At 45.6% G+C, this 23,469-nt stretch overlaps 2 protein-coding genes across 2 annotated transcripts in view; both read right to left on the reverse strand.

Annotated features, from left to right (window-relative positions):
- Nucleotides 1-2,482: 2,482 nt before the first annotated feature.
- Nucleotides 2,483-10,931, reverse strand: LOC148142972 (uncharacterized). The gene is made up of 2 exons (XM_087973930.1): nt 10,869-10,931; nt 2,483-4,523 (listed from the first exon to the last, which is right to left on the reverse strand). The coding sequence occupies exon 2, from the start codon at nt 4,127-4,129 to the stop codon at nt 2,909-2,911; it is 1,221 nt and encodes a 406-aa protein (XP_087830056.1). The 5' UTR covers nt 4,130-4,523; nt 10,869-10,931; the 3' UTR covers nt 2,483-2,908.
- Nucleotides 10,932-13,962: 3,031 nt separating this feature from the next.
- The window catches only part of LOC148142973 (uncharacterized), a 96,269-nt gene continuing 86,762 nt past the window's right edge, over nt 13,963-23,469 (reverse strand). The window contains exon 4 of the mRNA XM_087973917.1: nt 13,963-14,641. Coding sequence (XP_087830043.1) covers nt 14,117-14,641 — 525 coding nt within the window. The 3' untranslated portion in view covers nt 13,963-14,116. The remainder of the gene's footprint in view (nt 14,642-23,469) is intronic.

Raw genomic sequence — 23,469 nt, forward strand, 5'->3', positions numbered from 1 at the left:
ATCTCAGGGGCAGCTTTTTCATGGAGAGGATGGTGCATGTATGGAATGAGCTGCTGGAGGAAGTGGTGGGGGCTGGTACAATTACAACAGTTAAAAGGCAAGTGGATGGGTGCATGAATACAAATGGTTCAGACAGATAGGGGCCAAGTGATAGCAAATGCGACTGGCGTCACAGAGGTGTACAGCATGGAAACGGACTCTTCGGTCCAATTCGTCCATGCCGACAAGATAGCCCCACCTGCCAGCACCCGGCCTATATAGGGGCCAAATAATGGCAAATGTGACTTGATTAATTTAGGCTATCTGGTCAACTCAAATGAGGTGGGCCAAAGGGTCTGTTTCGGTGCTGTCTGGTGCTAATTGTCTTCGGTGAAAGCAAAAGTGTGGTTGTGAAGACTGGACTTTCAGAGCAACTTTTCAAGTATGTTTTGCCCTTACTGGGAGCAGAAGAGTTTGACTGAAGTGTGTCTGTGTTAATGCCTTGATGTCTCATTTTGCTCCCACCTTCCTCGGGATGTTAACCATTTCATGTCTGGTTGTTCCTCAAGAAGCTGCATGGCAGGTTCACCCTGAATTGATGCACTTTATTTTGCTTCCCAAAGTCAGACCTGCTCACTCTCAGCAGTATCCCAATGTTGTGAAAGATATTAACTTTCAGGTGGAGTTATCCAAAAGTCAGAGAGATGTCAATCTTGACATTTTTGCTTTTCTGCCCCTATTGTTCCATGAACAAATAAAACAAATTATGATGCTGCCATCACTGCATGTGTCAGAATTAAGTGATCAGAAAAATTCTGAACTCACACTACACACAGTTTGCGCACAATGCCATCATGTCTATTATTCTGATCATTTCAATTGATATTCAGTCTGTACCAAATTAAGAGCAGCCACGGTTTATGTTTCATTGGCAATGCTACATGTTGACTTTCTATTATCACAATCTCTTTGATGTTGTTATATGTATTTAATCCTTAGATTGGTTGTGTCATTTAATTGTGAAACAGACTGAAAATTCACAACTTCACCAAATGCCAAAACGTTTTTTTTAGGATGTTTGGGCACGAGCACTGACAAATAAAATATCAAAGAAATACAAAGTTATCAGGAGAGATACATATCTTGTTTAACCAAATACATTGGCAGTGCAGAGAATTTCAGCAAAGTGCAATAAATATTCACTTTGTACACCTTATTCAACTCATTCAAGAATTTCAAATTGAGTTTGAGGTAATTCAAGAGCAAATGGCAACATTCGTTTGTTAATACACTCACCATTAACTCTGATAAAAATAATCTTTCAAAGTAACAATGTTTAATCCCAAATGGAGCAATTAAGTGCAAAGTTACTTTCAACCATTTGATAAAACACTGCAAATTTTATTTCTTATGAAAAACAATTTTATAGTTTTGATAAGATCTTTACAAATATATTAAACAAAATAGCTTTCCTGTGTATCAATATTTACAACAGTTATGCAGCTATTATTTGGCAATTGACCAACTAATTGAAATAACTTCAGAATAAATTAGCTGCTTCATTATAATACATTAAGATATTTTAATAAAGTCTTGAAAACGAAATCTTTAACACAAAGTTAAATAAAATACAAAACCATCTTACAGAATTCAATTCAAATCATATCTGTTGAATCACTAAAAGATGATGCTCAATGTACCAATGACAGACAATCACTGGTAATGAAGGAAAAACATTGTGAAGAACATATATATCTCAATTATATCTTAAATGAATATCTACTCTGTCTTGGACAACAATGACTGAAAGTTTTTTTGGCGAATTGAAACTACAATAGCAAAGCTTTAGAAAATCCATCACTGAGCCCAACCTTGAATCAATGTTTTTTTCAGGAAATCCCTTTCAGATTTCAGGCTTCTCCAACTACAATTAGCACGAAGGGAAAGGATGAGCAATAGCAATATCTTGGCTCTCACCCAAGTATTCTCCGAAGAAAAAAAATGCATCTGGATGGGGACATGAATAAGGAAGGAATCAGAGGGATATGGGCCAAATGCTGGCAAATGGGTCACTAGGTTACTTTAGGATATCTGGTCGGCCTGGACTGAAGGGTTTGTTTTTATGTGCTCATTACAGATACTCCTCTTCTGTGATCCCCAGTCATCTCCCCATACCAGCTGTACTTTTCATGAAATAATTTGACAATTGTTGACTTCTATCAACCTCTTCAATCCTGAGAAATTTCCTCTCTCTGCAAAATGTGGTTCACGTTGGCAAGTTCAATACTCCTCCGTTCCTCAGGAACGCACTTTATAATGTGCAATGTTCTCAATAGCTGTTTAGCATTCAATGGGGAAACTATTTTCAGTCCAACAGTTAGACAGAATTTCTCTGAAATGTTTATCGCAAATGCACTGTCTCACGAGAGCTCGTGGGGCCACAGTTAAAATGCTTTTAACAGCCTTTTCTTTAAATTTCCCTGCCTGCACAGGATAGAAATTTTCTCCCAAAAAATCCAGCAGTAAAATGATTATGGAGCTATCAGTAAAAATGTCTCAGTTGGGTTATCCAAGGTTAGAAATGGAAGAACATCTCTCTTCCGGGAGGGAAAGAAGTGGGGGGAAGCAGGTGGAGTCAACTACACTGCAGTCGGTCTGCAGTCATGTGTAGGCCAGACCAGGGAAAGGATGCAGCTGGGACGACTGAGAGAATCCTTTCCCACAACAGCAGTTTCCTTCCGTGAAAAGGACGTGACTGAATCAGAATGGGGCTTCCCCACACCCCGCCCGATGGTTTCATTGTTAGATTCTGACCTCCAGATTTCTGACCGAATTCCAAATCCGCTGTCTGCTGCGGTGGGATTCAAACCTGGGAGTTCCAGAACTGGGTTGGTAGCCCAGTCCATAATGGCACTCGACAGTCGCTCCTTCAATCCCCCTGCGATGGCACGTGAACTCCTTGGTGCCTCCGCAGGGTGGCTGCCCGGGTAAAGCCCTTCCCACATTCAGGACAGCTGAAGGGCCTCTCCCCCGTGTGGACCCGCCGATGCTTCACCAGGGCGGAGGAATCGCTAAAGGCCTTCCCACATTCGGGACAGGGGAATGGCCTCTCCCCCGTGTGGACCCGCCGATGCTTCACCAGAGCGGAGGAATCGCTAAAGGCCTTCCCACATTCGGGACAGGGGAATGGCCTCTCCCCCGTGTGGACCCGCTGGTGCTTCAGCAGGTCAGAGGAATTGCTGAAGGCCTTCCCACACTTGGGGCAGGGGAATGGCCTCTTCCCCGTGTGGACCCGCTGGTGCTTCAGCAGGGTGGAGGAATCGCTGAAGGCCTTCCCGCACTTGGGACAGATGAAGGGCTTCTCCCCCGTGTGGACCCGCTGGTGCGTGCGCAAGTTGCCCTTCTGAGTGAATCCCTTCCCACACTCAGGGCAGCAGAAAGGCTTCTCACCTATGTGGATCCGCTGATGGATCAGCAGGACCGACTCCTGGGTAAAGCCCTTCCCACACTCGGGGCAGCTGAAGGGCCTCTCCCCTGTGTGGACCCGCTGGTGCTTCAGCAGGGAGGAGGAATTGCTGAAGATCTTGCCGCACTCTGTGCAGGGGAAAGGCCTCTCCTGTGTGTGGACCCACTTGTGGGTGTGAAGGGCAGTGGAATCGTTGAAGGCCTTCCCACACTCGGGGCAGCTGAAAGGCTTCTCCCCAGTGTGGACCCGCTGGTGCGTCCGCAACTTGCCCTCCTGAGTGAATCCCTTCCTGCACTCGGAACAAGGGAATGGCCTCTCCCCAGTGTGGACCCGCCAGTGGGTCAGTAGGGTGGAGGAGGTGCTGAAGGCCTTCCCACACACAGTGCAGGAGAACGGCCTCTCCCCCGTGTGGACCCGTCGGTGGGTCTTCAGGTCAGAAGAATAGCTGAAGTCCTTCCCGCAATCGGGGCAGCTGAAGGGCCTCTCCCCGGTGTGGACCCATCGGTGCCTCAGTAGGGCGGAGGAATTGCTGAAGGCCTTCCCACATTTGGGGCAGGTGAATGGCCTCTCTCCGGTGTGACTGCGCCAATGAATCTCCAGGGCAGATGGAGCATGGAAGCCTTTCCCGCAGTCGCCACACTTCCATGATTCCTCCATGGGGTGGGATTCCTCAGGTTTCTCCATGGCCAAAGCTTCCGCTGTACACAAATGTGTATAGAGCCCCTCCTCACCGTGAATTCCTCTTTCCAGGCCGTATAGCTGTTTCTGGGTTCACACTCAAGTGCGCTGCAACAGAAGGAACTTTTATCCAGTCCCATTGATGCTGAAAATGTACTCAAACAGGAACCAAAAAGCTTTGCTCCTTCTCACAGAATCACATTCAAAAATTGTTGCAGTCTCGATGGATTGAATGACTGTCAGACATTGACAACAAAGTGAGGACTGTAGTTACTGAACAGTCAGTGCTGGAAAAGCACAGCTGGTCAGACAGCATCCGAGGAGCAGGAAAGTCGACATTTCAGGCATAAGCCCTTCATCTGTTAATTTGGAAACTTGCGTCCTCAGATCGCCAAATACTCTGTAAAAAGAGATTACAAAAGTCATCAGTGTCAGTCCAGGGTAGAAATTCAGAACAAGCATTTCTACTTTCGGGGGAACTTCTTTTCTTTAGTTATTCCACAAAATTGAAAGCACCATCTCACTCTCTCTCTCTCTTGGTTCTCACATTAACGCCCCTGGGAAGTGGGGGGAAAGGAGATATCAAAGCATTAACACCGCCACCAGAGAGAAACTACATACGTTAGTAGAAAGCCAGAGTCATAGAGATACACAGGACAGAAACAGACCCTTCGGTCAATCTCTTCTGTGCCAACCTGATACCCAAAATCAATCTAGTCCCATTTGTCAGTACTTGGCCCATATCCCTCTGAACCCTTCCTACTCAAACACCCATCCAGATGCCAGCATCCACCATTTCTCTGGCATCACATTACACACATCACATTCTGCATGAAAACGTTGCCCCTTAGGTCCCTTTTACATCTTCCCCCCACCTTAAACCTATTACCTTCTGGTTCTGGACTCCCCCATCCCAAGGAAAAGCCCTTGTATATTTACACTATTCATGCCCCTCATGCTTTTCTAGAAGTCTATAAGGTCACCCCTAAGTCTCTGGCGCGGGAGGGAAAACAGCCCCATCCCATCCCTCCTCACCCGGGTAATTAAGACACATTCCTGAGTTTGCAGAGTCTGCCCCCTCCCTGGAATCACTCCAGTTGCTCCAAGTGAACAGATTTTACCCCCACTCCCTCCCAGGATGAAGGGTTGCCCAGAGGGAGGGAGTTTCACTCTGAAACGGACAGGGCCACTTCCGCGTTATGACGTCATAGATGAAGCGAGGGGGCGGGGAAAGGCCGACAACAGCTCCGCCCACTGCGCCTGCGCTGCCCTGCAGTTTGCAATTGGGTAATCCCTTTCAGAGAATTCCCAGAGTGTGGAAGCAGGCCACTTGGCCCAAGGAGTCCATACCGACCCTCCGAAGGGTAACCCACCTACACCCATTCCCCTAGTGCCCTGACTAATGCACCTAACGTGCACATCCCTGAGCACTACGGGTAATGTAGCTTGGCCAATCCAACCTAACCTGGACAAAGTTAAAAATCAAACACCCAACAGGTTTATTTGGAAGGACTGGTGTTAACAGCGCTGCTCCTTCATCAGGTGGTTGTGGAGAATAAGATCATAAGGCACAGAATTCATGGAAAAACCTTACAGTGCCCTGCCACTGAAATGATATCTCGAACAGACCTGGATTAAGTCTTTCATCGTTTAGAATGGGTTGCAGGTATCAATAATATGTAAATCCTAGAACTTCCTGTCAGTTATGTGTGTGCATGCATGCATGAGGGAGAGAAAAAGTCTCTTTCCGTGCTGTATATCTCTATGTCTGTACGATAACAAATGCTTTATTTACGTTGCTGTAAATATTGTTGTAAATCATCGCTGGGTACTAATAGTTAGATGTAAGGGAGAGAGTATTCCTCAAGTAGGGCACTATAAGAATCCTGGGAAATCTCTATTTCTGGTTTACTTCCTAATGAACAAACATTTGGGGGTAGCATGGTGGCTCAGTGGTTAGTACTGCTACCTCACAGCACTAGGGACCTGGGTTTGATTCTGTGTGGAGTTTGCACATTCTCCCCAGGTCTGAGTGGGTTTCCACCGAGTGCTCCTGTTTCCTCCCACAGTCCAAAGTTGCGCAGGTCAGGTGAATTCGTCATGCTAAATTGCCCATAATGTTAGGTGCATTAGATAGGGGTAAATGTAGGGGAATGGGTCTGGGTGGGTTACTCTTCGGAGGGTCAGTGTGGACTTTTTGGGTGGAAGGGCTTGTTTCCATACTATAGGAATCTAATCTAATTAAGCACGAGCACCTATATATTTAACTTTGTTTAATTTTTCTTGTTTGATTCCATGCTATGACTACACTCTTGTGTCTGATTGGTTTGAGAGACTGGGAGATTGTGGGTTGGGTCTCAATTCACAATGTTTTATTGTTCCAGAAGGTGTAAAGGGGTGGGGGTGGGGTCAAAGCTTCAGCAGAAATCCAGCAGAGCTGAGAGCAGACCCACATTTTACTCTGTTGGAACAGGAAAATCAACAGAGGACAGAGAAACCAGGACCTGAAATCCGAGCTGACACCAGATTACCCTGTGATCAGTGCTTTCATTAGCACCTCTCCCATTGTCTTGCTTTCCATTTGACTACCCCCCTCAATTTTCAGGATCCAATCCTTGTCATTCTGAAGCCATGTCTCCATTAGGAGTCACAGATCATAAATTATTCTCTTCAATGTGTGCAGTCAATTAATTCGCTTTTGTTACAATGCAGCACACATTCAGACACACCGTTTTTAGTTTCCATTTTTGTGATCTTTAGAATCCAGTTTTGATTGCTGGTATATTTACTCTCCTTGTCCCTTTCTGTCATTCTCTGATGTTCATTTTCCACATCACTCCATTGCTCACTGGCCTTGATTTGGATTGGCCAGGCTAAATTTCCCAAAGTGTCCAGGGATGTGCAGGTTTGGTGGGTTAGCCATGAGAAATGCAGGGTTATAGTTCCATAGTAATAGAAGCAGGAGTAGGCCATTGGCTCATCGAGCCTGCTCTGCCATTCATTAAGCTCATGACTGACCTATCCATCGTCTCAGCTACTCCTACCTCCATTGTCCCAACTCCCCTTAATTGCCCTACCATTGCAAAAACCCATCCAACTGTGTCTTGAATATACTTAATGAAGCTGCCTCTCCTGATTCCTTGGCAGAAAATTCCATAGATTCACTACTCTCCAGGAAAAGCAGTTCCTCCTCATCTCTGTCCTAAATCTATTCCCCCTATTGAGTCCGAGTCTCATCTACCAGAAGAAATGACTGGATAGGGTAGGGCTTCATCCCCACAGTTCAATGAATTCTCACTTTCCAAGATGTATTCACTCATTCAGTTGCTGTCTCACAAATAAAAGATTTAATTGCAACTTCTTCTGTTCCCAGACACGGCAAAACATCTTTGAAAGCTGCTCTGAAAGTCCAGTCTTCACAACCACACATCTGCTTTCACCGAAGATGATTAGAGTCATAAGCACAGAAACAGACCCTTCAACCCAACTCATCTGTGCCAACAAGAAATCCTAAATTAATCTAAATCATTTGCCAGCATTTGGCCCATATCCCCCTACACTCTTCCACTTCATATTCCCATCCAGATGCCTTTGAAATTTTGTAGTAATTGTATCAGACTCCATCACCCTCCGTGAAAACGTTGCTGCTCTGGTCCCTTTTCAATCATTCCCTCTCACCGCAAACATATGCCGTCTAGTTTTGGACTCCCCTAACCTGGGTACTCATCCTATCCTGCCCCTTATAAACATATATAAGGTCACCCCTCAACCTCCAGTACCCCACGGAAAATTTTCACCGGCCTATTTAACCTCTTTCTGTGTCTTAAACTCTCCAACTCTGGCAACAGCCTTGAAAAACCTTTCTGAACCCTTTCAAGGTTTCACAACATCTTTCCTATATTCAGTTCTGGGCTCCCTGCTACAGTATTCTAAAAGTGGCCTAACCAATGTGGGCGGCACGGTGGCACAGTGGTTAGCACTGCTGCCTCACAGCGCCAGAGACCCGGGTTCAATTCCCGCCTCAGGCGACTGACTGTGTGGAGTTTGCACATTCTCCCCGTGTCTGCGTGGGTTTCCTCCGGGTGCTCCGGTTTCCTCCCACATTCCAAAGATGTGCAGGTCAGGTGAATTGGCCATGCTAAATTGCCCGTAGTCTTAGGTAAGAGGTAGATGTAGGAGTATGCGTGGGTTGCGCTTCGGCGGGGCGGTGTGGACCTGTTGGGCCGAAGGGCCTGTTTCCACACTGTAAGTAATCTAATCAAATCAATGTCCTGTACAGCCACTCCATGACCTCCTAAGACTCACTTTCAAGGAACCATGAACCTGCACTCCAAGATCTCTGTTTTGTGACACTCCCCTTCACTGTGCCAGTCCTGCCTGGATTGCTTGACCAAAATGCAACACCTCATATTTCTCTAAATTAAACTCCATCTGCCACTCCTCGGTCCATTGGCCCATCCGATCAATTCTAATTTACAGCAAACTCTTTTTCCTCTCTTATTCCCTGGAAGCTGAAAATCTCCATCTCACACACTCTCCCTCCATTCTCACTTTGCTGAACCTAATCCCTGCTGTACCTCATTCTGAAGGGTCTGGTTCATGCTGATTAACAGGTGGAACAAAGCTAGTTCCTTTTTTGACTAAAGGCTTTTCCCTGGCTCAATGAGACTCTGTCCATGACTTTTTAAGAGAGGTAATAAACCGGCCGAGTTCTGATCAGTCTGGTTTGAATGTGGATGAAACGGATTTTGAAAGGCCTTTTGTTTTTATGTAAACAGGTGTGACTTCAGGCCAAATTAGTCATGTTTTAGAAGTGACCTGTATAAAGAAAGGGGAGTGAGCTGAGTAGTTTTAGTTCAGTGTTGAACTGGTTGGCAGTTCAACAGGGAGCTATGTGGAAACTCTCTCTCTTTTCCGCCTCTCAACTTCAACCTATAAGCATGTGTTCCATTTATACTGGTTTTCAAAGGGAGTTGGCTTATTGGAACTGTTGTGCATATTCAGAACAACATAACTGAGTCTAGTTGGATAGGCTGAGTTCTGTAGGGGTTATTTATTCTGATCTTTGTGTTTCATTGTGTAATTTTGTGAATAAATTTTTGTCTGTTTTAAAATCTAGTAGTCAACCGAGCTAACCTACTCCAGGTAATTTTCACTGTGCACTTACCAAATCAAATTGTAAAGTTAAGGTCTGGGGCTGCCTGCTTAAGAATGTTTTGAGTGGTCTGGCTTAGTCCATAACACAGACCCACACTCTCACTCAGGGGAGATATAATTGAAACATACAGAACATTGAAAGGCCTAAACAAAGTAGGCATTGGGAAGATGTTTCCATTGGTGGGAGAGACCAGAACCTGAAAGAGACTAGAAAAGGGAAGACCTTTTAGAAGGGAGATAAGGAGAAACTTTTCAGCCAGAGAGTGGTGAATCTGTGGAATTTATTGCAACATGAGGCTGTGGAGGCTAGGTCACTGAGGGTATTTAAGACTGAGATAGATAGGTTCTTGAGTATCAAGGGGATCAAGGGTTACGGGGAGGAAGTGGGAGAATGAGGTTGAGAAACTTATCAACCACGGTTGTGTGGTATGAGCAGACTTGATGGGCTGAATGGCCTAATTTCTGCTCCTATGTTTTATGGTCTCTTGCTGTCTTGGACACAGTGTGAGAGAATTGGGAGCAGGAGTAGGCCATTTGGTCTTTTGAGCATGCACCAGCACTGAACAGATCATAACTGCATATGAATATACCTACATCTAAGTATAGGCTGGGACTTTTTTCACAGGAGCACAGGAAGTTGAGAAGTTTATAAAACCAAGAGGGTTGTCAATGAGGTGAGTGGCTGGTGCTGTTTCCTTCAGATGGGGGTTTCAAGATTAGGGAGCAAACTTTTAAGGAGAGAGGAGAAAGATTTTAAAAAGACATGAGGAACACCTTTATTTGAAAGAGAGTAGTTTGTGTGTGGAATCAATGTCCTAAGGAAATGGTGGATATAGGTACAGTAACAACATTTAAAAGACATTTGGATAAGTAAATGAGTAGGAAAGGTTCAGAGGGATATGGGCCAAACTACATGAGACTAGTTTAGTTTGTGAATATATTCAGCATGGACTAGTTGGACTGAAGTGTCTGTTTCTGTGCTGTATGACTCTGTAACTGTTCTGTACTGGTCTTAAAACTATTATTTTTGCCTTCCCCCAACACCATCCACTTTTTTGTTGTTCAGAAATCAGATGAACGCAGGCTTGAATATATTCAATGGCTGCCTGATCACAGAAAGCAATCCCAACTTCTGAACTCTTGTTAATATACCACTTGCCTTGCTGATTGCCAGACTGACAACTGGCAGTGACTGGTGTGGAAGGATGTTGAGGCCCCTTTGTACATCCACACATCATTCCTGACGAAGGGCTCCAAATCACCAACAAGCCTGGTTATCGGATACTGCCTGACCTGCTGTGCTTTTCCAGCACCACACTTTTCGACTCTAATCTCCAGCATGTATAGTGCTCACTTTGTCCACATCCCAATATATCACCATTTAAACAATGCACCTTTTTTCTGCATTTTCTTCCACAGCAAAGGCAAAATCATCACATTGTGGTAATGCGTTTGCCAATGAGGACACAGACCTGAACTAACGCTTGCAGAGTCTGTTCCCCCAACCCCCGATTCACCCGATTTCCTTTCAGTTGCTGCAAGTCAACAACTGAAGCTCAGAATTTAGAAAAGAGAGTGCCGTACTCACAGATGTTGGACAGAGGAAGGAGGTTGCAGTCTGGGGTGAAGTTCAATCTTTATTCAGAGAGAGGAGCAACAACAGCAACTTCCGAAACTCATGCTCCAACTTCCGCATTCAGACAATAGGGGCGCTCTGATTGGCAGGAGGACCAGTCTCTTTCCGGTCCTCCCTTGCTTCCTATTGGTCCATCAAAAGAAGGGCGCGAGCCGCGTGCGCGGACACCGAGCAGCTGGCGCAGTTTTTTTGCTGACTCCGAGGAGCATGCGCAGTGCTTGCTGCCACAGAGAGGCTGGAGACCCTGGGAGGTGGTATTACTGACAGATTTGAAGTGTCCAAATGCCAATTGGAGAAAAAAGGCTGGAGCCACTTTCTTTTCCCCATCTGTGGCTCGACTTCTTAGCCCTTTTGCATTTGTTTGGCTGCTCAACTTTTGTATATCTTTTCCCCAGGGTTTGGGGGTCCTAAACTAGAGTGCATAGGTTTAGGGTAAGTGGGGAAAGATTTGAGAGAAAAACAGTGTGAAAGTTAACTGGCCTTAAGAATTGCCCTCTCTTACACCCCAACAAAAATAGATTGTTCACAGCCTATTGGATCACTCAGTGGGAAGAATGTTGTGAAACTTGAAAGGGTTGACAAACGACTTATAAGGATGTTGTTAGGTTTGGAGCTACAGGGAGAGGCTGAAAAGGCTGGGACTGTTTTCCCTGGAGTATTGGAAGCTGAGGGGGTAACCTTATAGAGGTTTATAAAATCATGAGGGGCATAGATAATGTAAATAGACAAGGTATTTCCCCTGGGGTGGGGAGGTCCAGAAGTAGAAGTAGTTTAGGGTGAGGGGGGGGGGAAACTTAAAAGTGTCCTATGGGGCAACTTGTTTCACGCAGAGAGTGGTGCGTAAATTGAATGAGCTGCCAGAGGAAGTGATACAATTACAACATTTATAAGGTATCTGGATAGGGACATGAATAGGAAGGTTTACAGGGATATGGGCAAAGTGCTGGCAAATGAGACTAGGTTAATTTAGGATATCTGGTCGGTCGGAACCAAAGGCTTTGTTTCTGTGCTCTACAATTCTATGATTCTTTTTTGACATAGTCTGAGCCAATTTCACAAGACTAGGAATAGGCCATTCACCCATTACAGCCTGTCCTCACCTGTGGTCTAACTGCACATATTTCAATGTGAGTTTCAAAAGATGTCTGCAGCTTTTTTTATGAAATTGAACATGCTTTAATAATGTTTCTGAATATATCATTTTAGCTATTCTTAATTTTAAAAATTAGCCATTTCCCAGGTAGAGTCACCACCATCCATTCTCTCTCCCTCTTCTTATCGGTTCCTGAATCCTGGCACCAGGCAGACACCAATGTAATCTGGCCTCCAGCTGGCAATTGCAGAGAACGGAGACAATCCCTGACCCAATCAGAAAGCTGTCCTGAGGGGAATGACTGTCTCCCAGAATAATGTGTCCGGTTAAGATCCCCCCACCCACCACCACCATGTCTGCAGCCTGGCTTCCAGCTGAATCTATCTGAGCCGAAGGTCCTCCAGCGTGTGTTTACCCTGGATGATAGCATCCAGAGCCTCCCACCTTCTGTGAGACAAGTGCCACTCTATCCTCTCCAATGTGTGTTATGTCACTGCTTAACTATTTTCAGTGGCTGAGCAGAGGTTGATGGCCAAGTTCATAACCCATGAGGATAACCTTGGGTGACCCCACTCCACCCTACACTCTCTCACCCTCACACAGACCCTCTCTCATACACATGGTCTCTCTCAGACACACACAAATCCACCAATGCACACACCCTCTCACAGGCTCATACTCCATCATACAAAAACACACACACTCACACTACTCTCTCATGCACGCACATACATACATGTCCATGGGATGAATTTGCGTTTGCAGTATTATATTTGCAGATAGATTCAACGTGTGCTTTTTGTGGAAAAATCGGCAGGCAGTTAATGAAAGCAATCAATCTATGTAATATTTTATCAACTCATACTTTGGAAATAGAACCAGTCTGATTCAAGTTTGGGATACAGACAGACCGAACCTCTCACCTTTCATGCATTGTCTGAGCTGAGATGTTACCTATTTTTATAAAACCTTAAGTCATCTTGAGAACATGAATTAAAAGTGGTTCTGGGATTTACATATTAATGAACAGAAACCTGCAAACCATTCTAAAAGATGGAAGACTTAACAGCAATCAAGGTTTGTTCAATATATCCTATCAGTTGCATGACACTGTGATCATTTGCTATAAAATCTGTGTCTTCTGATCCTGCTCCACAGCTACCTGATGAAGGAGCAGTGCTCTGAAAGCTAGTGCTTCCAAATAAACCTGTTGGACTATAACCAGGTGTTGTGAGATTTTAACTTTGTGCACACCAGTCCAACACTGACACCTCCACAACGCTTCTGGTGAACACTTCCGCCAGGAAACTTTACACTGCTGATAAAACATTGCAGTGCCTGCATTCCTAAAAAAATTACAATTTCTAATGATACTAGCTACTCATTCACTGCTCCATCTGATACATGACATTGGACATTTAGCGCAGGAAACTGAAAGAAATGAGCAGCTTTTAAACAAAAACCTCTTGGAGCTCAAAGCTTTCAATGAGAGTCTGAGCCCGGCAGTAAGTTCAGGTAACCTTTATTGCGACCCAACCTTGTTACAGCTTCGGATCCCCCCAGCAAAAAGGTGTAGAAAAAGTATCTTTTTTTTAAAAAAACAGCTCAAGGTCAAAGCGCACACACTTCTCCCCCCGCACCCTCACCCCCACTTTCTTTACTATTTGTCAGCACAGAGTTGCCCTTTTGTAATTGAATCCTTGGTATAGCCATAAACTAGAAGAAGTATTACCTCATACACTAATTTAAATCCATACCTTGTCTCCAAGTAGGTTTCTCCCCCCTCATCGGCTGGAGTAGGGGGGGTGGGGGGAAGGAGTGCAGAATAGTCAACCAGACTGCTGTGGGTCTGAAGTCACGTGTAAGCCAGTCCAGGTAAATGATGCACTGGGACGAGTGAGTGAATCCGTTCCCATATCAGCAGTTTCCTTCCCTTAAAAGGTTGTGAGTGAATCAGATGGGGGTTCCCCCTCCCCTCCCTGACAATTGTTTCGTTGTTAGATTCTGAACTCGATTTCTAACCAAATTCCAATTCCGCCATCTGCCTTGGCAGCTCCCGGAACTGGGTTGATAGTCCAGTCAATAAAGGCACTCAGCCGTCGCTGTTTTAAACCCCCTGCGATGGCATGTGAACTCTCTGGTGTCTCTGCAGGTGGGAGGAGCGGCTAAAGCTCTTCCCGCACTGATAGCAGGTGAATGGTCTCTCCCCTGTCTGGACCCGCTGGTGCCTCAGCAGGTCAGAGGCCTGGGTAAAGCCCTTCCTGCACTCTGGGCAGCTGAAGGGCCTCTCCCCCGTGTGGACCCGCTGGTGCTTCAGCCTTTCGGAGGAACTGTTGAAGGCCTTCCTGCACTCTGTGCAGGGGAATGGCCTCTCCCCTGTGTGGACCCGCTGGTGGGTCAGCAGGGTGAAGGAATTGCTGAAGCCCTTCCCGCACTCTGTGCAGAGGAACAGCCTCTCCCCAGTGTGGACCTGACGGTGGGCCAACAGGGTGGAGGCCTGGGTAAAGCCCTTCCCGCATGTGGAGCAGCTGAAGGGCCTCTCCCTGGTGTGGACCCGCCGGTGCCTCATCAGGTCGGAGGAATTGCTGAAGGCCTTCCCGCACTCTGTGCAGGGAAATGGCCTTTCCCCGGTGTGACTGCGACGATGAATCGCCAGAGCAGATGGGAAACGGAAGCCTTTCCCACAGTCGCCACACTTTCACAGTTTCTCCACGGGGCGGGATTCCTCTGGTTTCTCCATGGCCAAAGCTTCAGCCGCACACAAACATGTAGAGCTCCTCCCCTCTGTGAATTCCTCTTCCCAGGCCGTATAACTGTTTCAGGCTCCACACTCCGTGCACTCCAACAGTAGGGTCTCTCGTCCAGTCCCACTGATGCCGAGAACGGACTGAAACAGGAACCAAAACGTTTTGCTCCTTCTCACAGAATCAGTCAAAAATGGTTGTGGTCCCGATGGATTGAGTGACTGTCAGACATTGACGTCAAAGTGAGGACTGCAGACACTGGAGAGTCAGTATCGAAAAGTGCGGCACTGGAAAAGCACAGCAAGTCAGGCAGCACCTGAGGAGCAGGAGGGTCGACATTTTGGGCATAAGTTCTTCATCTGTTGATTTTGAAACTTCCGTCTTCAGATCTTCAAATACTCTGTAAAAAGAGATTACAAAATTCATTACTGTCAGTCCAGAATAAAAATTCAGAACAAGCAATTTGTTTGTGTTGTTATTCCACAAAATTGAAAGCACTATCCCACACTCTCTCTCTCCCGCCCTCCACGTCTAACTCATTCTCCTGAAGGTGTTGATTCAGGATCTTATAGGGGCAGAAAAGCAAAGACGTCAAGACTGACATCTCTGAGTTTTGGATAACTCCACCTGAAATTTAATATCTTTCACAACATTGGGATATTGCTGAGAGTGAGCAGGTCGGATTTTGGGAAGCAAAAAAATGTCAATTCAGGGTGAACAGGTTCTTGAAGAACAACCAGACAAAATGGTTAACATTCCCAGGAAGTGGGGGGGAAAGCAAAATGAGCCATCAAGACATTGACACCGCCACCAGAGAGAAACTGAACATAGACATGACAAACATTCGTGGAAAGCCAGAGTCATCGAGATGTACAGCACAGAAACAGAAACTTCAGTCAAATTCCTCTGTGCCCAACCAGATATCCAAAATTAATCTCGTCCCATTTTCTAGCGCTTTGTCCATATCCCTTTGAACCCTTCCTTTTCATACACTCATGCTGATGACTTTTAAATATTGGCATTGTACCAGCCTTCACCACTTTCTTTGGCAGCTCATTCCATACATGCACCATCCTCTGCGTGAAAATGTTGCCCCTTAGGTCTCTTTGCAGTCTCCCTCCCCCTGCCCTCACCTTAAATCTATTACCCTCAAGTTCTGGACTCCTCATCCCAAGGAAAAGACATCGTCTATTTACCCATGCCCCTCATGATTTTAAAAAAGTCTTATCAGGTTACCCCTCACACTCTGACGCACTAGGGAAAACAGCAGCACCCTATCCTTCCAACCCTCCTTCCCCGGGTAATTAAGACACATATCTGAGTTTGCAGAGTCTGCTCCCTCCCTGGGTTCACTCCAGTTGCTACAAGTGAACAAATTTCCTCCCCCCGCACTCCACCCACCGCTTCCAACTCTCCCCCCCCCCCCCGAACAGTTAACAAAAATCCCTTCTCATCAGAGAACCCTCACTGTTCTAACAAGTCTACACCAACCTCCAAATGGCAACCTCACCACACCCATTCCTCTACTCCTATTGCTCTACATTTACCCCTTGACTAATACATCTAACCTGCACATCCCTGGGCACTATGGGTAATTTGACCTGGCCAATCAAACCTTACCTGGACAAAGTTAAAAATGACAACACCAGGTTATCGTCCAATGGGTTTATTTGGAAGCACTAGCATTTGGAGCGCTGCTCCTTCATCAGGTGGTTGTAGAGTGTAAGATCATAAGACACAGAATTTCTGGAAAAGCATTACAGTATCCTGGCATTGAAATGATATATTGAACAAATCTGGATCGTTAAGTCTTTCATCTTTTACAATGGATTGCAGATATCATTAATATGTAAATCCCAGAACTTCCTGTAAGGCACCTTCCCAGGATAACTTTAAGGCTTTATAAGAAAAGGAGACACTTCAGCTCAAACAATGCATTAAAGATGTGAGGTCAGAATCTGTCTGTATCCCAGTCTAGAGTCAGACTGGTTCTATTTCCAATGTGGAATTTACAAAATATTACATGTATTAACTGCCTGCAGATTGTGCATTTTTTGAGGAAAATAGAATGCATATGCAAATATCATTCTGCAAACACAAATTCACCCCCATGGACTTGTGCATGTGTGTGCATGAGAGAGAGAAAAAGTCTGTTTCCATGCTGTATATCTTTATGTCAATTTGACAACAGATACTTTTTTTTCTGACGGTATAACTATTGTTGTAAATCATAGTGGGTACTAATAACTCGATGTAAGGGTGAGAGAATTCCTCAAATAAGGCACTGTAGGAATCCTGGGAGAATAGTATTTCTGGTTTACTTCCAATTGAACAATATTAAGCACAAGCACCTACTTATTTCTAATTTTGGTTCACATTTCTTGTTTTATTCCCTGCTATGACTACACTCGATGTCTGGATGGTTAACAGGCTGGGAGATTGTGGGTCTGGATTGACTTATTGTTCCGGAAGGTGTAAAAACAAAAGGGGGTCAAAGCATCAGCAGAAATCCAGGAAGGGTGAGAAATCAGGACCTGAAATCTGAGCTGACACCAGATTACCCTGTGATCAGTGCTTTGATTACCTGTGCTAACCCTCTACCTTTATCTTGCTTTCCATTTGATCACCTCAATATTGAGGATCCAATCCTTGTCATCCTGGAGCCATATCTCTGTAAGGAGTCCTATATTTTAATTGAAGGAGTTCCCTTCAATGTGTGCAGTCAAATCATTTGCTGCAATGCAGCACACATTCAGACAAACCATTTATAGTTTCAATTTTTGTGATCTTTAGAATCCAGTTTTGATTGCTGGGACATTTACTCTCCATGTCTTTCTGTCGTTCTCGGATGTTCATTTTTCACATCACTGTATTGCTCACTGGCCTTGATTTGATTGGCCAATTTAGCATGGCCATTCATTTAGATCATGACTGATCTCTCCATTGTCTCAGCTTCTCCTCCCTGCATTGTCCCAACTACCTTTAATACCTTTACCATGCAAAAACCCATCTAACTGTGTCCTGAATATACTTAATTAAGCTGCCTCTACTGCTTCCCTGGGCAGAGAATTATATAGATTCACGATTCTCTGGGAAAAGCAGTTCTTCATCTCTATCCTAAATCTACTCCAACTAATCTTGAGGTCTGTTCTCACCGGAGGAGAAAGTGAGGTCTGCAGATGCTGGAGATCAAAGTTGAAACTTTATTGCTGGAACAGCACAGCAGGTCAGGCAGCATCCAGGGAACAGGAGATTCGACGTTTCGGGCACAGGCCCTTCTTCAGGAATGAGCAGAGAGTGTTCAGCAGGAGAAGATAAAAGGTAGGGAGGAGGGACTTGGAGGAGGGGAGTTGGAAATGTGATAGGTGGAAAGAGGTCAAGGTGAGGGTGATAGGTCGGAGTAGGATGGAGGCGGAGAGGTCAAGAAGAAGACTGCAGGTCAGGAAGGCGGTGCCGGGCTGGAAGGATCCGGCTGAGACAAGGGCAACTTGTTTCACGCAGAAGGTGGTGCATGTATTGAATGAGCTGTCATAGGAAGGGGTGGAGCCTGATACAATTACAGCATTTAAAAGGCATCTGGATGGTTAAAAGAATAGGAAGCATTTAGAGGGATATGGGCCAAATGCTGGTAAATGGGACTAGATTATGTTAGGATATCTGGGCGGCACATATGAGTTGGACTGAAGGGTCTGTTTCTGTGCTGTATGACTCTCTGGGTCTTTGGTGAAACCAGAAAAGTTGCCCTTGTCTCAGCCGGATCCTTCCAGCCCGGCACCGCCTTCCTGACCTGCAGTCTTCTTCTTGACCTCTCCGCCTCCATCCTACTCCGACCTATCACCCTCACCTTGACCTCTTTCCACCTATCACATTTCCAACTCCCCTCCTCCAAGTCCCTCCTCCCTACCTTTTATCTTCTCCTGCTGAACACTCTCTGCTCATTCCTGAAGAAGGGCCTGTGCCCGAAACGTCGAATCTCCTGTTCCCTGGATGCTGCCTGACCTGCTGTGCTGTTCCAGCAATAAAGTTTCAAGTCTGTTCTCACCCACCAGCAGAAATGACTGGATAGGGTAGGGTTTCATCCCCACAGTGCAATGAAATCCCACTTTCCACAAAATCTCAGATGTACTCACTCACTCAGGTGCTGTCTCATAAATGAAAGATTTCATTGTAACTTCTTCTGCTCCCAGTAAGGACAATACATCTTTGAAGGCTGCTCTGAAAGTCCAGTCTTCACAATGACACTTCTGGTTTCACCAAAGACCAGAGAGTCATACAGCACAGAAACAGACCCTTCAGTCCAACTCATATGTGCCGCCCAGATATCCTAACTTAATCTAGTCCCATTTACCAGCATTTGGCCCATATCCCTCTAAATGCTTCCTATTCTTTTACCCATCCAGATGCCTTTTAAATGCTGTAATTGTATCAGGCTCCACCCCTTCCTATGACAGCTCATTCAATACATGCACCACCTTCTGCGTGAAACAAGATGCCCTTCATGTCCCTTTTAGATCATTCCCCTCTCCCCTCAAACATTTGCTCTCTAGTTTTGCATTCACCCTATCCATGCCCCTTATAAATATTTATAAGGTCACCCCTAAACGTCCGATGCTCCAGGAAAATATCCCTGAACGATTCAGCCTCTCTCTGTAGATCAAACCCTCCAACTCGGACAATAGCCTTTCAAGTCTTTTCTGACCCCTTTCAAAGTTTCACACCATCTTTCCTGTAGCAGGGAGACCAGAACTGAATGCAGTATTTTAAAACTGGCCTAACCAATGTCCTGTACAGCCACAACACTTTCAAGGAACAATGAACCTGCACTCCAAGGTCTCTTTGTTCTGAAACACTCTCTTAACTGTGCTGCCTGGATTGCCTTACCATAATGCAAACATCACATTTCCCTAAATTAATCTCCATCTGCCACTCCCTGGCCCATTGCCCCATCCAATCAATTCTAATTTATAGCAAACTCCCTGTAATTCTTATTCCCTGGAAGTACAAAATCTCTATCCCACACACTCCCTCCATTCTGACTTTGCTGAACCTAATCCCTGCTGTACCTCATCCTGAAGGGTCTGGTTCATGCTGATTAACAGGGTCACACTCAGGGGAATCTAATTGAAACAAACAGAATACTCAATGGCCTGGACGAGTTGATGTTGGGAAGTTGTTTCCATTGGAAGGAGAGACTAGCAGCCGAGGGCACAGTCTTAGAGTAAAGGGAAGACCTTTCAGAATGGAGATTAGGAGAAATTTCTTGAGCCAGAGAATGGTGAACGGATGGAATTCATTGCCACAGAAGGCTGTGGAGGCCAGGTAACTGAGGATAGTTAACACTGAGACAGAAACAGTTCTTGAGTATCAAGGGGATCGAGGGTTACAGGGAGAAAACAGGAGAATGGGGCTGAGACACTTATCAGCCGCAGACCCAGTGGGCTGAATGGCTTAATTTCTGCTCTTATGAATAGGAAAGGTTCAGAGATATATAGGCCAAACAAGGTAGGACTAGTTTAGTTTATGAATATAGTCAGCATGAAATCAAGTATCTGTTTCTGTGCTGTATGATTCTGTAACTGTTCTTAAAACCATTTTTTTCTGTTCCCTCATAACCATCCACTTCATTGTTGTTCAAAAATCAGATGAACTCAGCCTTGAATATATTCAATGACCCCCCAACGCAGGAATGCCCCACCCCACTTCTGAACTCAATTCCTCTTGCTAATACACCACTTGCCCTGCTGACTGCTTAGTGCACCTGTCTGACAACGGGTATTGACTGGTGTAGAAAGACACTGAAACCTCTGTACATCCACATAACGTTCCTGATGAACGGCTCGTGTCCAAAACGTCAACTCTCCTGGTCCTCGGATGCTGTCTGACCCGCTGTTCTTTTCCAGAGTCACACTTGTCAACTCTGATCTCCAGCATCTGCACTCCTCACTTTCTCCATATCCCAACATGTCACCATTAAAACAATGCACCTCCTTTCTGCTTTCTCACATTGTGGTAATGCATTTGCCATGTGTTTGCCAATTGAGACACAAATCTGGACCAACATTTCGAGACAAAAAAAGTGAGTACTGCAAATGCCGGAGATTAGAGTCGAGAGTGTGGTGCTGGAAAAGCACGCAGGTCAGGCAGCATCTGAGGAGCAGAAAAACGTCGATTTTCTTGCTCCTCGGACGCTGCCTGACCTGCTATGCTTTTCCAGCACCACACTCTCGACCAATATTTCTACACTCTGTCCCCTCCCTGAATTCACTCCCTTTCCTTTCAGTTGTTGCAAGTCAACAATTGAACGCCAGAATGATAAAAAAAACGTGGAATAGGTGGCGAGAAAAGAGAGTGCTGTACTCACAGTTGTTAGATAGATGAAGAAAGTTGCAGTTTGGGGTAAAGCTCAATCTTCATTCAGAGAGACAGGAGCAGCAGCAGCAACTTCCGAAGCTCATTATCCAACTTCCGCATTCAGACAATAGCGGTGCTCTGATTGGCAGGAGGACAAGACACCTTCCGGTCCTCCCGAGTTTCCTATTGGTACATCAAAAGTAGGTCATGAGTCGTTTGTGTGTACAACCAGGAGCATGCACAGTCTTTTGCTGACACCAGTGGACATGCGCAGTACTTGCTGACACCGAGCGGCATGCGCATTATGCTCTTCAGAGATGCTTACGTTACTGACAGATTTGAAGTGTCCAATTGGACCGCATTCTGGGGAAGGTGGGACCTGTACAAGCAGGACGGGTTGCACCTGAACCAGAAGGGCACCAATATCCTGGGGGGTAGGTTTGCTAGCACTCTTCGGGGGGGTTTAAACTAATTTGGCAGGCGGATGGGATCCGGACTTGTAGTCCAGCAAGTAGGCTAGCTGTTTGTCAGGATGTCCAAGAATGTCGGGAGGCTGTGAAGAAGGAAGCACAGACAGGGAATACTTGCGGACACAGAGATGGGTTCAAATGTGTATACTTCAACGCAAGGAGTATCAGAAATAAGGTGGGTGAACTTAAGGCGTGGATCGGTACCTGGGACTACGATGTTGTGGCCATCACAGAAACGTGGATAGAAGAGGGACAGGAATGGTTATTGGAGGTTCCTGGTTACAGATGTTTCAGTAAGATTAGGGAGGGTGGTAAAAAAAGAGGGGGGGTGGTGGCGTTGCTAATTAGAAATGGTATAACGGCTGCAGAAAGGCAGTTCGAGGGGGATCTGCCTTTGGAGGTAGTATGGGCTGAAGTCAGAAATAGGAAAGGTGCAGTCACCTTGTTGGGTGTTTACTATAGGCCCCCCAATAGCAGCAGAGATGTGGAGAAACAGATTGGGAAACAGATTTTGGAAAGGTGCAGAAGCCACAGGGTAGTAGTCATGAGCGATTTCAACTTCCCAAATATTGATTGGGAGCTCTTTAGATCAAATAGATTGGATGGGGTGGTGTTTGCGCAGTGTGTCCAGGAAGCTTTTCTAACTAGTATGTAGATTGTCCGACCAGAGGGGAGACCATATTGGATTTGGTACTCGGTAATGAACCGGGACAAGTGATGGGCTTGTTAGTGGGTGAACATTTTGGTGATGGTGACCACAATTCTGTGACTTTCACCTTGGTTATGGAGAGAGATAGGTGCGTGCAACAGGGTAGGTTTTACAATTGGGGGAAGGGTAATTATGATGCTGTAAGACAGGATCTGAGGAGCATAAATTGGGAGCATAGGCTATCAGGGAAGGATGTCGTGGAAATGTGAAACTTTTTCAAGGAACAGATACGACGTGTCCTTGATATGTATGTACCTATCAGGCAGGAAAGAGATGGTCGTGTGAGGGAACCTTGGTTGACGAGGGAGGTTGAATGTCTTGTAAAGAGGAAGAAGGAGGCTTACATAAGGTTGAGGAAACAGGGTTCAGACAGAGCAGTGGAGGGATACAGGATAGCCAGAAGGGACCTGAAGAAAGGGATTAGGAGAGCTAAGCGAGGGCATGAAAAATCTTTGGCGGATAGGATCAAGGATAACCCAAAGGCATTTTATGCGTATGTGAGAAACATGAGAATGACGAGAACGAGGGTAGGTCCAATCAAGCACAGTAGTGGGAGACTGTGTATTGAGTCGGAAGAGATAGGAGATGTTTTGAATGAGTACTTTTCTTCAGTATTTACGAACGAGAGGGACCGTATTGTTGAAGAGGAGAGTGTGAAACGGACTGGTAAGCTAGAGGAGATACTTGTTAGGAAGGAAGATGTGTTGGACATTTTGAACAACTTGAGGATAGACAAGTCCCCCGGGGCCAGACGGGATATATCCCAGGATTATGTGGGAAGCAAGACAGGAAATTGCAGTACCATTGGCAATTATCTTTTCGTCTTCACTGTCAACGGGGGTGGTACCAGGGGACTGGAGAGTGGCGAATGTTGTGCCCTGTTCAAAAAAGGGAATAGGGATAATCCCGGGAACTACAGGCCAGTTAGTCTTACTTCGGTGGTAGGCAAAGTAATGGAAAGGGTACTGAGGGATAGGATTTGAGTATCTAGAAAGACACTGCTTGATTAGGGACAGCCAGCACGGATTTGTGAAGGGTAGGTCTTGCCTTACAAGTCTTATTGAATTCTTTGAGGAGGTGACCAAGCATGTGGATGAGGGTAGAGCAGTGGATGTAGTATACATGGATTTTAGTAAGGCATTTGATAAGGTTCCCCATGGTAGGCTTATGCGGAAAGTCAGGAGGT

The sequence above is a fragment of the Chiloscyllium plagiosum genome, unplaced genomic scaffold (genome assembly GCF_037043375.1).
Source record: "Chiloscyllium plagiosum isolate Xiang-an unplaced genomic scaffold, Cpla_swu_hap1 HiC_scaffold_27, whole genome shotgun sequence".
In the NCBI taxonomy this organism is placed as follows: domain Eukaryota; kingdom Metazoa; phylum Chordata; class Chondrichthyes; order Orectolobiformes; family Hemiscylliidae; genus Chiloscyllium; species Chiloscyllium plagiosum.

What these genes read in the sequence shown, in the direction of transcription:
- LOC148142972 (XM_087973930.1), bottom strand. Translation starts at nt 4,129, where the DNA reads ATGGAGAAACCTGAGGAATCCCACCCCATGGAGGAATCATGGAAGTGT.